This window comes from Magnolia sinica, chromosome 10 (genome assembly GCF_029962835.1).
Source record: "Magnolia sinica isolate HGM2019 chromosome 10, MsV1, whole genome shotgun sequence".
Taxonomy (NCBI): Eukaryota; Viridiplantae; Streptophyta; class Magnoliopsida; order Magnoliales; family Magnoliaceae; genus Magnolia; species Magnolia sinica.
Window position 1 is genome coordinate 9,484,345 of NC_080582.1, and position 12,056 is coordinate 9,496,400.

The 12,056-nt window shown below is 39.4% G+C and overlaps 1 protein-coding gene across 1 annotated transcript in view; it reads right to left on the bottom strand.

The window, feature by feature from the left end:
• LOC131217321 (oligopeptide transporter 5-like) overlaps positions 1–12,056 on the bottom strand; it is a 37,329-nt gene that overhangs the window by 12,757 nt on the left and 12,516 nt on the right. Inside the window, exons 3-6 of the mRNA XM_058212233.1 lie at positions 9,656–9,753; positions 8,680–9,249; positions 7,746–8,007; positions 5,364–5,546 (exon numbers count right to left, since the gene is read on the bottom strand). Of these exons, the coding sequence (XP_058068216.1) occupies positions 5,364–5,546; positions 7,746–8,007; positions 8,680–9,249; positions 9,656–9,753 (1,113 nt within the window). The remainder of the gene's footprint in view (positions 1–5,363; positions 5,547–7,745; positions 8,008–8,679; positions 9,250–9,655; positions 9,754–12,056) is intronic.

Genomic DNA, 12,056 nt, shown 5'->3' on the forward strand with positions numbered 1-12,056 from the left:
TCTTTGTTTTTCCATGGTTTTCGAGATGTATAGTCATACGATGGGGCGGGGGGCGCCTTTTCTTTTTGCTATCGGCCCACGCCGAATCATGAGCTGTAAGCCGCTCGCGGCTTCAATTTCTATTGAATATATTCCACATTTATAAATTATTATTATTTAAAAAAAAAAAAAAAAAAGACATTTGCTTCTGTCGTAAAATCTCGATTACTATATGTTGTGTATTGGCCACACTGCCATAAAAAATGACATCTTCACCGACTAAATATTCATAATGCATTTCTAGATGGTAATCTTAATATATAAGAAAGTCTACATGACTATTCACCTGGCTTTGCACGAAAGGGGGAGACAAGAGTATGTCATCTTAACAAATCTCTATAAACTGCAACAAGCATCACAACAATGGTTTTACTAAAGTCTCTTTGGCCCCACCCAATTAAAGGCATATTATTTTTTATTTACAAGATCAACTAGTTCATCTTTTACTGCAGTTCTTGTATCTAATAACTACATCATCGTTGTTGGAAATGATATCAACTCCATTGTTGACCTCAGAGCCTTTTTTTCATGTCATTTAAAATGAGGGATCTTGGTCTTCTCTAGTTCTTTTTAGGCATTAAGGTTGAACACTTCTACCATGACATTTTTTTTCCTCAAAGAAAATATGCCTTAGAGATTCTTGAAGAGACTGGTTTTCTTGGAGCTTGTCCTACCATATATCTTCCCCATAGATTAAAAATTTAAACCTCACCAACTGCAATGGAAATATGATTCCTAATCCAAACAACTACCATTGCCTCATTAGCCATTTCATTTATTTCACAATCACACGACGTGATATTATTTACTTGGTACATATCCTCAACCAATTCACGGATAAGCCTCGACAGCCACACTTTTATGTGGCTCATAGAATTCTTCACTATCTTAAATAAACTGCTAGCTAGGATATTCTACTCTCTTCTTCTAGTACTCTCTAGCTCGAAGCTTTTAGTGACTCGAGTTGGACTAGCTGCGTAGAAATCCACCATTCAATTACGAATTGCTCCATCTGGTGGGTGCTTCTCCCATTTTATGAAAGTCCAAGAAACAATTAATCCACTTTCTCTAGCTTTTCTACTGAAGTTGAATATCCTTCAATGGCTACGACATGTTATAAATCTACTACATGCTGTGAATCAGTTGTCTTTCATATCTATTATGCGATTTACATGTGTCACACCCACAGCCTATTTCAGTCTTTTGTGATAACAGGGCCTCTCTTCACATTGTTGTTAATTCCATCGTCTACAAATGAAAAAACATATTGAGATTTAATATGAACAAAATATATAGAGATTTATTGCCACATTATTCGAGAAAAAATTCAGCCAGGTCTCATTTGTACCGTCCATATTCAAATGGATCAACAATCTGCGTGCGCGCACGCACACAATATATATATATATATATATATATATATATATATATATATATATATATATATATATATATATATATATATATATATATATATATATATATCTTTTAAATCTCATTCCATACTAGTAACAAAACACAAACAATACATCCAAAAACCTAAAAGAAGCAAAAATTAATACACCTCAGACTACATATATATATATATATCTTTTAAATCTCATTCCATACTAGTAATATAACACAAACAATGCATCCGAAAACCTAAAAGAAGCAAAAATACACCTCAGACTCACCAAACTGCACTAGTACCCCCATCTGTGGATATTTTGTAGACATTGTAACTGCGACCATTGCCTGGGACCACCTTAATTCTCAAATGTGAAGCGAAGCTAAGCTGGTTCAATGGGTAGGAATTTTTATTTTTTTTTTTTTTTTTAATTAAGAGGGCAAATGAGGCCCTATATTTCATTTCATCATCAACAAAATGTACATTTGGGATTGATAAGAAAAATATCACTGGGCAATCCTATCATGACTACACTGAAAAGCAAGAAAGGGAATAGTTACAAAAACAGCGAAAAAAGGGGGACAGGGGTTAACGCTCCCTAATCGCACCCAGTCCCACCTTGTCAAGGAAAAGAAGACCTTTGACCTGAGGGGGCAGATCTGGAATCTATTGAAGCAGGAAAAAGTTTGGCTGTCGCTACCAAATCAGGCTAAAGCATCAACCAGATAGTTTGCCTCCCTGAAGACATGAAGGAAGAGAACCTGACCCATAAGTTTGAGATTCTCTAATCTGCTGAGCCAGTATCTCCATTTGTAACCTGGTTGGATGTCCCCATTCAGAATATTAATAACCAGCTGGGAATCAGATTCAACCCCCACATTGGAGAAGCCCCTGAGGAAACAATGGTGTAACCCATCGTGAATGGCATGAAGTTTAGCACTAGTGTTTGATCTGTCGCCATAGCCAACCGATCTCAATCATGCATTTAAATCTACCAAGCTCACTAGTGCATTTAAATTCCATCATCTTATTCGCAAGTTAGGTGTGTTCTTAATATTATCTGGTTAATTATTTTATTTTATTTTATTTTTGGAACAGATTTTCATATCATGGGGGGGAAACTATACAAGACAATAGACATTCAGGCTGCCCTCGGACAGAAAAAACTCCTGGGGTAGCCTGTCTTTTTAGAATCCTATACACGGCGACTAGGGAAGAGCCAAAAAAAAAAACTATTCCCCTATGAGAGATTCTCTAATATATCCCAACCCCGCTTTATCTAACAAAAATATCTCTCTAATGTGGAGAGGGAGAACCGACGCCTATCTGACGAAGAGGTCCCCTTGGAGCTTGCCCCCCAAACGGTCCAACCCATCTGCTGTGGCATTTCCTTTTCTCGGGACGTGAACAAAGTGAATCATTCCCCTCTTCTTCTGTCTTTCTATCCAAGTTGACCAATACCTCCACTTCCAAGCCGATTGGGACAAGTAATTTAAAGAGTCCACCACCAGCTTCGAGTCTGATTCGACCACCACCTGAGGTAAGCCTTGGTTCAAACATTCGGCGAGACCATCGTACACCACTTGCAGCTCTGCTCTGTTGTTGGAACCCACCCCATACCCTTTTGAGAAAGCGAAAATGAGATAATCGAATTCCCCTCTGCAAATTCCTCCACCTTCTAACATCCCCAGGCTCCCTCTAGCTAACCCATCCACATTCAATTTTACCCAACCCCTTTCTGGCTTTATCCACTTCACAATAGTGTACTCATTCCTTTGAGGACTTGAGACGACAACCCCTAAGTCTCTAAGGGATAGACGATGGAGCATTGACAGATTCCTAGGAGTCGGAATCCCCTTGTTAAGCCAAACCAGCCACCACTTTACTCTTGCTATCGGGCCGCAGCTGGGACTTGCTTTCTGTCGAATCTAATGGCATTTCTGGCTTTCCAGATTTCCCACAGAATCAGACATGGGGCTAGCCCTCTTCGCACTACTATGATTATCCCCGGAGACGGCGACAACCACCATTGGTTCAATCTTTCTTGGACCAGCTGATTTGACATGAGGGCAATACCAAAAATTACACTGAAGTGGTGCCAAACCTTTTCAGCCATGCTACTGCTAACAAACAGGTGGTTCATTGTTTCCATGGCCGGACACTGATCCGATAATATTATCTGGATAATTGATTCCTAATCTCAAATGTTTTAATTTTCATCTGTTTATATATATTGTACCATTGATGCATATAGACTTCATTCATACAGGAAATTATTTTCAAAAATTCAGTGAAAATATTAATATTTTTTTATTAATTATGTTTTAAAAATCATATTACTTTTTAGTAAGGATTAAAATTGATATTGACAACCAACAATCATGATCTCTAATACCTAATTAGAATTAAATAAAATGAGATTAACCCATTTTTAGGTGTCCACCAAACACGCTGTTAGTATTATTAGCTAGGTAGAGCTTTGCCAAGGCCATGGCGCTTATAAAGGTAGCTCATGTATATGTCACAGCATTTGCTAGCAAGGCACATTGGTACAATATCTAGTCTATCCAATCGATGGGTGGTACCATGTCCCCACGGCCTAGATATCAGACCCAAGAATCAGGTCAGTCGGCTAGCCAGTAGGCTACAATTTACAAAAGATATGTACAGCAGAAACTAGGCTAGAATTTCTAACCTTTGCACTTGTTTCTATCCTCCTGGCGTGGATTGCCTACTGCTGCTGCCAATAACTACTTAATGGCGGGCGCAATCTTTACGTACCGTTTTTTATCCATGTCGTCCATCCATTTTTCCATGCCTAAAAATAAAAATAAGGTAGATCCATATCTCATGTGTACCGCACCACAAGAAATAGTGGTGATTGAACGCCCACCGTGAAAAACTTCTCGGGACCACAAAAGCTTTGGATGAAGCTGATATTTGTGTTTTTCCTTCATTCAGGTATATGTGACCTAATCAACTGATGAGATGGAAAATAAACATTACAGTGGGCCTTACGAAGTTTTGAATAGTGGACATTCAATCACAATTGTTTTCCTGTGGTGTGGTCGACCTGAGATTTGGATCTGCCTCATGTTTCGGCTCATGAGCTAAAATTATCATCCAAGATGGATGGATGGCATGGATAAAACACACACATTATGGTGGGGTCCACCGAGCACCGTCCAAAATAGCCACCTCACTGCCCGTAGTGTCAGTAGGCAATCAGGCGTCCCTGCTGAATGTAATGGTTTGAATTTTGCGAGAGAACATCTAGGTGGTGAGGCTCACTTGATGAACAGCCTGAAATTGCACCTAATTACCATGTTGGCATATGTGGTGGCATGTAGATTAGATATACCATGCGCTGGTAGCTAATGTTTCTACTTTATGCTTTATGCTTTACAAACAAGTTCATGGTCTAATGACATCCAGTCTGTACATCATGTGAAACCTCTCTTCGTATCCTTGGGTCCCAAAATTCATGTTGACCTAGAAAATCAGGTGGGTTACACCATATAAATTCATGCCTAAAAGTAAAACCTCTAATTAAAATCACCTGTTGTACCCCACATTTTTTTAAAAAAAAATTTTGGCTCGCCTGGGTTTCAGAATGGCTTAAATTTTTGGGCGTCCATTAATGCTGGTTGGATTTATCTTCTGAATCGACTGGGTAGATTTAAAAATCAGTGGGCGCACATACAACTATGATGGTTTTTAATGTTGTTCATTTCCATCCTGACCGTTCATTGTAGTCTGGTCCTGATTTTTCAATCAGCGTGGTTTTGGGGCTCCAGGAGAGAAACAAAGGTGTAAATCATGGATGGATTGGATGTCATTAGAATATCAGAGTGGGCCCTGCACATCAATTTCTACATTAGACCTAATACAGAAATATATAATAATGTTTTTAGCCATGGTAGATCATACGTACCTGAACAATGAACATTGATCTTGGAGGAATCTTCATGTAGTGTCCTTGCTTAAGAACATAAAGGAAGGAGAGGGCATGAATCAAGCTCACCATGCCATAGGATTTGAAAGCCATGTTAGCAATAGGCTTGCCCGGGTACAAATACCCCATTACTAACTCCGTAATTATACTTAAGCCAAGGTGCTGCAAATAAATTTTATGTAATATTAGTACTAGTTGTTTATTTCATAATAAAAGCGCACAGGTGATGGGATGGTTATGATCACCTAATCAAAGGGATTCTACCTAACCACAGGTGATCCATCAGGCCTTAATAAACATGTAGCAGAAATCGTTATTCGGACCAACTTTTATACCGAAGATCTTGATTGTCTATTTTGTTGATCTATCAAATGATTTGAACGGTCCTATTGAAGTGATTTTGTATATTATAGACCTAATTGATGTAAATCGATTAGGTACTGTCCCGCCTGTCCCGATCTCAGAACAGGCTGGGACTTTGAGGGTCCCACTGTGATGTATAGGTTTACCAACACGGTCCACTTATTTTGGCATATAATTTTAGTATACAAGCCGAAAAATAGGCAGATATCCAAGGCACAAGTGGACCACACAATGGCCATTAAACACCAACCATTAAAAACTCCTTGGGAGGTGTCAAAGTTTTGGATCAAGCTGATATTTGTGTTTTGACTTGTCTAAGTCTATGTGACCTTATAAATGTTGGGACCGCAGAAGCACACTGAGATAAATCAAGTGGAGTAATCCAATAGCACCAAACAAACACAATAAAAACATTCCAAATTTTATGTGGAAAATAAACATCATGCTGGACCTTAAGATGGTTTTGACTGTGGGCGTCATTATCACTGCTGATTCCTGTGGTGTGGTCCACTTGAGCCTTAAAATTACTCCATTTTTGGACTTATATCCTAAAATTATATGGAAAAATAGATGGATTGTGTTGGTAAACCCATACATCATGGTGGGTCTCTTGATTTGTCTTTATCTTTTGCCATGGCCCACCAAATTTTTGGATAAGGGTGAAAGTTGGACCTTAGAGGTTTCATAGGGTGTTGCAACACATAGACGGTTCAAATTTAATTTGCGCTCATATCACAGGAGATAAATTCTGAAAACATTCTCACGAGTTCTCATGAGAATTGGTGTGCATGTGAGCATTATATATATATATATATATATATATAGGGAAAAGGTACTATGCACTCTAGTTGATGGGACCGTCCCATGAGGTCGAGTTGTGTGGGCCCCACCGTGATGCATTTCGAACATCTACCCCATCAATCAGATGCACCATTCCATTGTGGGCCTAGGTCTCAAAAATCAAGTCAATCCGTGACTTGTGTGGGCCACACCACATACAGAAGTGGGGAGGGATCGGGCACCATTAAAACATTCATAATCATTTTTTGGGCCCACCGAGATGTGGTTTGCAAATCCAGCCGATCCATTATGTGTGTCCTACTTGGATGAGGGTTCAGACCAAGTTTCAACAGCATTCAAAACTCAAGTGGGCCCCACCAAGTGCTTTTATATGTTTTTGGCATGTCTTCACATGATTTTAGATGGTATGGCCCACCTGAGTTCCGTATACGTTGATTTTTGGGATATCCCAAAATTTAGAGGGGACCCATCAAATGCACAGTGTTGATGGTCGACACGCATCACGGCGGGGCCCACACAGCTCAACCTCACAGGAGCTTATCGTGAGGTCGAGTGCATAGTACCTTTTCCTATATATATATTTCCGAATACGGACATGCACCCCAAAATCTGAATCCATCATACATGATTTGAATCCAAAATCTGAACAGTCCACGTGAAGCAACACCTCATGAAACACCCCGGGCTCAATTTTTACTTTGATATGAAACTCTGGTGGGCCATGAAAATGAAATTAATTTCCTCCCTTGATTTGTATTTCTCTTTGCTATGGCCCACCAGAATTTTAGATCAGGGTGAAATTTTTTTTCCTTTGAAGTTTCATGGGATTCCGTATCACATGGACCGTTCGGATTAGACGCCTATGACACATGTGCAAAGGTGCGTATGTGCGTAGGTGCGCAAGTGAGCATGCCTCTCTCTCTCTCTGTCTATATATATATATATATATATATATATATATATATATATCTCATCGTATTGTTATCCCACCATGAAAATGGACAATTCCAAAAGTTGGGTGAATCCAACTATTAGGTAGGATGCAGCATAGAAATTTGTTTATGAATGACTATCCAAAAATTTTACATTCACGTGGGATACATTTAATGGTTGGATTTACTTTATTTTTTTAGCATCCCATTTTCATGAAGACAGAGAAAGAGAGAGGAGGGAAGGGGATGGGGGAGTGTGTTTTACCTGATTGCTTGTAGCTTGAATTACACCAATGGGTACTACGAAAATCAAAACTAAAGCGCATGCTAGGAGAATCCCCCAGAAAGGCAGTTGAAGTTGCCCTCCAAATCCTTCACACGTGAAAATTGCAATACCAACCGAGCCAACAAGAATTACTTGAAACCACCATTGAGGGATAGGATGGTACTTCTTCATCAACTGATTGTGAATATCACTGGTTAGCTTTTGGTCTCCATGAGCCTCCTTTAGCTGACTCCATATCGAACTATAATAAATAAATAGAACAACAGTAAACCATGCAGAGATTAGTGCAAGCACCGTAACACTTTTCACACGGATCCCATGTCCATCAATGTCCACATTTCTATCCAATGGGCCACCCTTAGATTTACGAAAGTAAGATACCAATCAGAAGGCTAGGATTACTGAAACGCAACCATGGCCCATTCAGTGGACCATTGACGCAATGTTCAAAACCCAAATTGTAGAAAGGTGATACAGAGAGATTTTCAATATACATCCTGTGAAATAAATCATCATCATGTGTAGAAGAATTCAAATCTGAAATTTTAAATTTTGATAATTCCACACGCATGTGGAGCAGTACACGTGTGATATATGAGCTTTCCATAAGGTTGAAAATAATGTTAAATTTTCAGCCTTAAAAAAATGGACAGTGTCACTATTCACAGGCTGCAACATAAAAAGTAAATTGATGGGTGTTTTTTCTTTTCTTTTCTTTATTTATTTTCTATGGTCATTCATCTGTTATGATATACTGTGACCTAACTGATGTGTTAAATGGTCTAATTTTTTTGCTAGGAGATCTAAACAGTGTAGCTCACCTTATGGAAAGCTCATATCTTACACACGTCACATTGCAACATATATACCCACATGTGGAATTTACAAACCTCCCAAAAGGACATGGACATACCTTCCATGGAAAAGAGCTGCATGAGTGAGAGTAGCCGTTATACAGGCAAAGCTGAATCCGTAATTAAGAGCATAGAAGGTGCTAAAATTGATTCTTGAGTAGTTGTCATAGGCCTTCTGATCGAATTTGAACTCTTTCTGTTCCAAAATTCGTGAGATGTTGTATAGTTGTCCATTGTCATCAAACAAATCCGAAGAGAAAATCGGGTATCGCTTCGCATTGTATAGATTAGTCCAATAAGCAATGGGTGTTACTACATAAAGGATTATGATAAACCCAACCAATTTGTTTACGATGGTGAACATAGGATAAGCTAAAGGACTTCCTAAAGTCGCTATTGTCGACCAATCTAGGCCAAATGAGCCAAGGCCAAGACCACTCCAACCAGCACCAAGTTGTTGGGCCATGACCGAGTCCTTCCAAAACCAGCACATAAATGAGAGGGCGGTTATAGAAGGAAAGAAATAGTTAGGGATAATGTAATAGGCGAAGCTTGATATTAAGACTAAAAAAAAGAACTGAAGTCTTGTTAATTGTCCCTTGGATCTTTCTTCAACCTCATGCAATGCCCTAAAGAGAGGGGAGAAAGTGTTAGATATCATGCAATAATGAGACATACAAAACTACTATAGTGATAAGAGAGAATTGTAAGGGCCGTGCTGTCCCATGGGCCGTTTCATATGGCTAAATCCAGGTCTAGACCATTTAGTCATTGGGCCTCCCAATGAAATTCCAAGCATGGCCTACAAGATGTTAAATTCATCACAAATCCAGCCCAAAGTGTCCTGGGGTTACCCGGGCCAACCTGGCCCGCTTTCGTCCCCACAATTACAATTTTCTTGGGTTTGGGTCTGATTTAGTCTTGTTGGTTTGTATTGGGGCTGAACTTCAAGCCCAATTAATAAACGGGCCGAGATATAGCCCATGTTTAACAACTTTTCTTGAGAGAGAGAGAGAGAGAGAGAGAGAGAGAGACCTATAAAAAGAAATAGAAATGAGTACATTAGGCCACCACATGTAAGGAGATTCAACAAGCAGCTTCATAAACAGTCCAGCGAATCCATAACCCAACATCTACAAGCATCAAATACGAAGAATGAAAATCATTTCCTCTGTCCATTGTAGGGTCCATCCAATCAGTGATCTAGATCGCTAAACCATGAGTCTAATTTGTGCAAACCATAGTTTAAAACCGTGAAATAACTAGACTTGCCTATCAAAACTCGAGAAAATCTCGACCCAACTTGAAAAAGAAAAAAAAAATCAATATAACTTAGACAACTCAACATTAATTAGGTATTACTTATACATGAGAGATGCTCACACACAACTAGTTGGACCGTCCAACTAGTCGTCTGAATTAATGCTAATTAATGTTAATGAATGATGCTTATGCAAAAGATACTTAAAAGAGGAAAAGGAGTTACTGGCTTGGGATGGCTCCACCACGATGTTCATGTAAAATCTACCTCAGCCATTAGCTAAGTTACCCAATGCTACACCCATGGCTCTTAAATCACCCGCATCAGTGGTTCAGATAGACCACACGATTAAAAACAATCTACAAAGAATGCTTACCCTGAAAATTGCTTCCCTTGGTATGATCTCACTTGAATCATTTATGAGCCTTCATTTTAGTCATCAGGCTTAGAATCTAGTGTGGTATCCAATGGTTGGAAAGGATTTCACATGCTCATCACGGTGAGCCTCTCCCAACTGTTTCTAATAATATGGCCCACTTGAATCACATATATATCAGGCTGATTTTTTGGCTCTGTACCCTGCATATGATTACACATCCAATTATCAGAGTAGATTTCGTGGTAGGCCCTGTGAAAATATAAAGGGTGGACCTTTTGGACAGTTGGCTCAAAACCCGTTGGACATTCTCGAGATTGGTGGGGGATTGGATCAGTGTTAGCTGGTAACAAAGCAGTGGGGTGTTTAACTGACCATGGGGCCCACCTCCATGTATGGGTTGTATATCCACGCCATCCAACAATTTTTTTACACATCATTCCAGTTAGGGATGGGCATCGAGCCGAGTCGAGTCGAGGTAGGCCAAGCTCGGCTCGGCTTGTCCATGCTGTACTCGAGTTTGAGCTCGAGCTCGACATTGAAGCTTCGCTTGTTTGCCAAAGCTGTCGAGTCGAGTTCGAGTCGAGCTAGTGGTTCGAGTCGAGTCAAGCTTGAGCTTATTGGGAGAGAGAGTAATGGATTCTGTTCTTGATCCTCCTTCATTGATTTAGAAGAGAAGCTAAATTTAAAAAAACAAAAATAAAAAAATAAAAAAAATTAAAGATACATTTTACATGACGCTCCACCAAACGAAATTCATTTTTGATTTGGCCCGACAACCGAAACAGAGTGTAGTTTATCTTTCAACGGTCCATAAAATCCATTTATGTGGGCCCTATGATAGAAGAACTATGGGCTAAAAGCATCTTTGATTGTATGTTCTAAATTACACATCATTAAGACCATACTTTCCAATGGATAGGATTTTAAACAGACTTGGGACCACAAAAAAGTGGGACCCACCTGTATTGTTACTACTCAGACAAAAGCGTAGTTTCCGTTACCTTGCAGATGATTTGAGGACTCGTAGCTCACAACATATTCAAGAAGGATATGTCTATTCATGTGAGTGCTCCATACAATATACCATTTTGGATTCAAGAGATCGTCAACACTAACATCAAACTCTTCGCTGTTAGGGTGAAAGCAAAGAGATCTCACTTCAACTTTCTCTGCATTCCCCACAACTTTAATATATTTATTAATCGAGCTCGAGTTCGAGCTTCGAGTCGAGTTGAAATGCCCTCTGGTCAAACTCGGCTCGAACTCAACTCAAGCTTCAAATAATTAGCTAACTTGGCCTGAATCGGCCATTCAAGCCGAGCCAATCCGAGCTGACTCGAGCCGAGTTGAGCAAGTTTTTTGAGCTAGCTTGACTTGTGAACAGCCATAATTCCAGATCTTAAAAATGAAGTAAATCCAAATTTTAAGTAGATCACAACACAAAAAAGAGTAGACATCGGATACCCACCATTAAAAACTTCCTAGGGCCTATAGTAATGTTTAGTAGGCCCACCATGACGTATGTGTTATATCCGCACGGTCTGTACATTTGTAGAGATCATTTTATAACATGAGACAAAGAATGAGACACATCCAAAGCTCAAGTGCAACCCACCACCTAAAACATTGTGAATTGAACGCCTACCCTTGAAAACATATTGAGGCCATGAAAGTTTTCGATGGAGCTGATATTTGTGTTTTCCCTCATTCCATTGTCTCTGTTAACTTATAAACAGGTTGGATCTGAAATAGACATCATGGTGGGCCCTATAAAGGTTTCAACAGTAGGTATCATT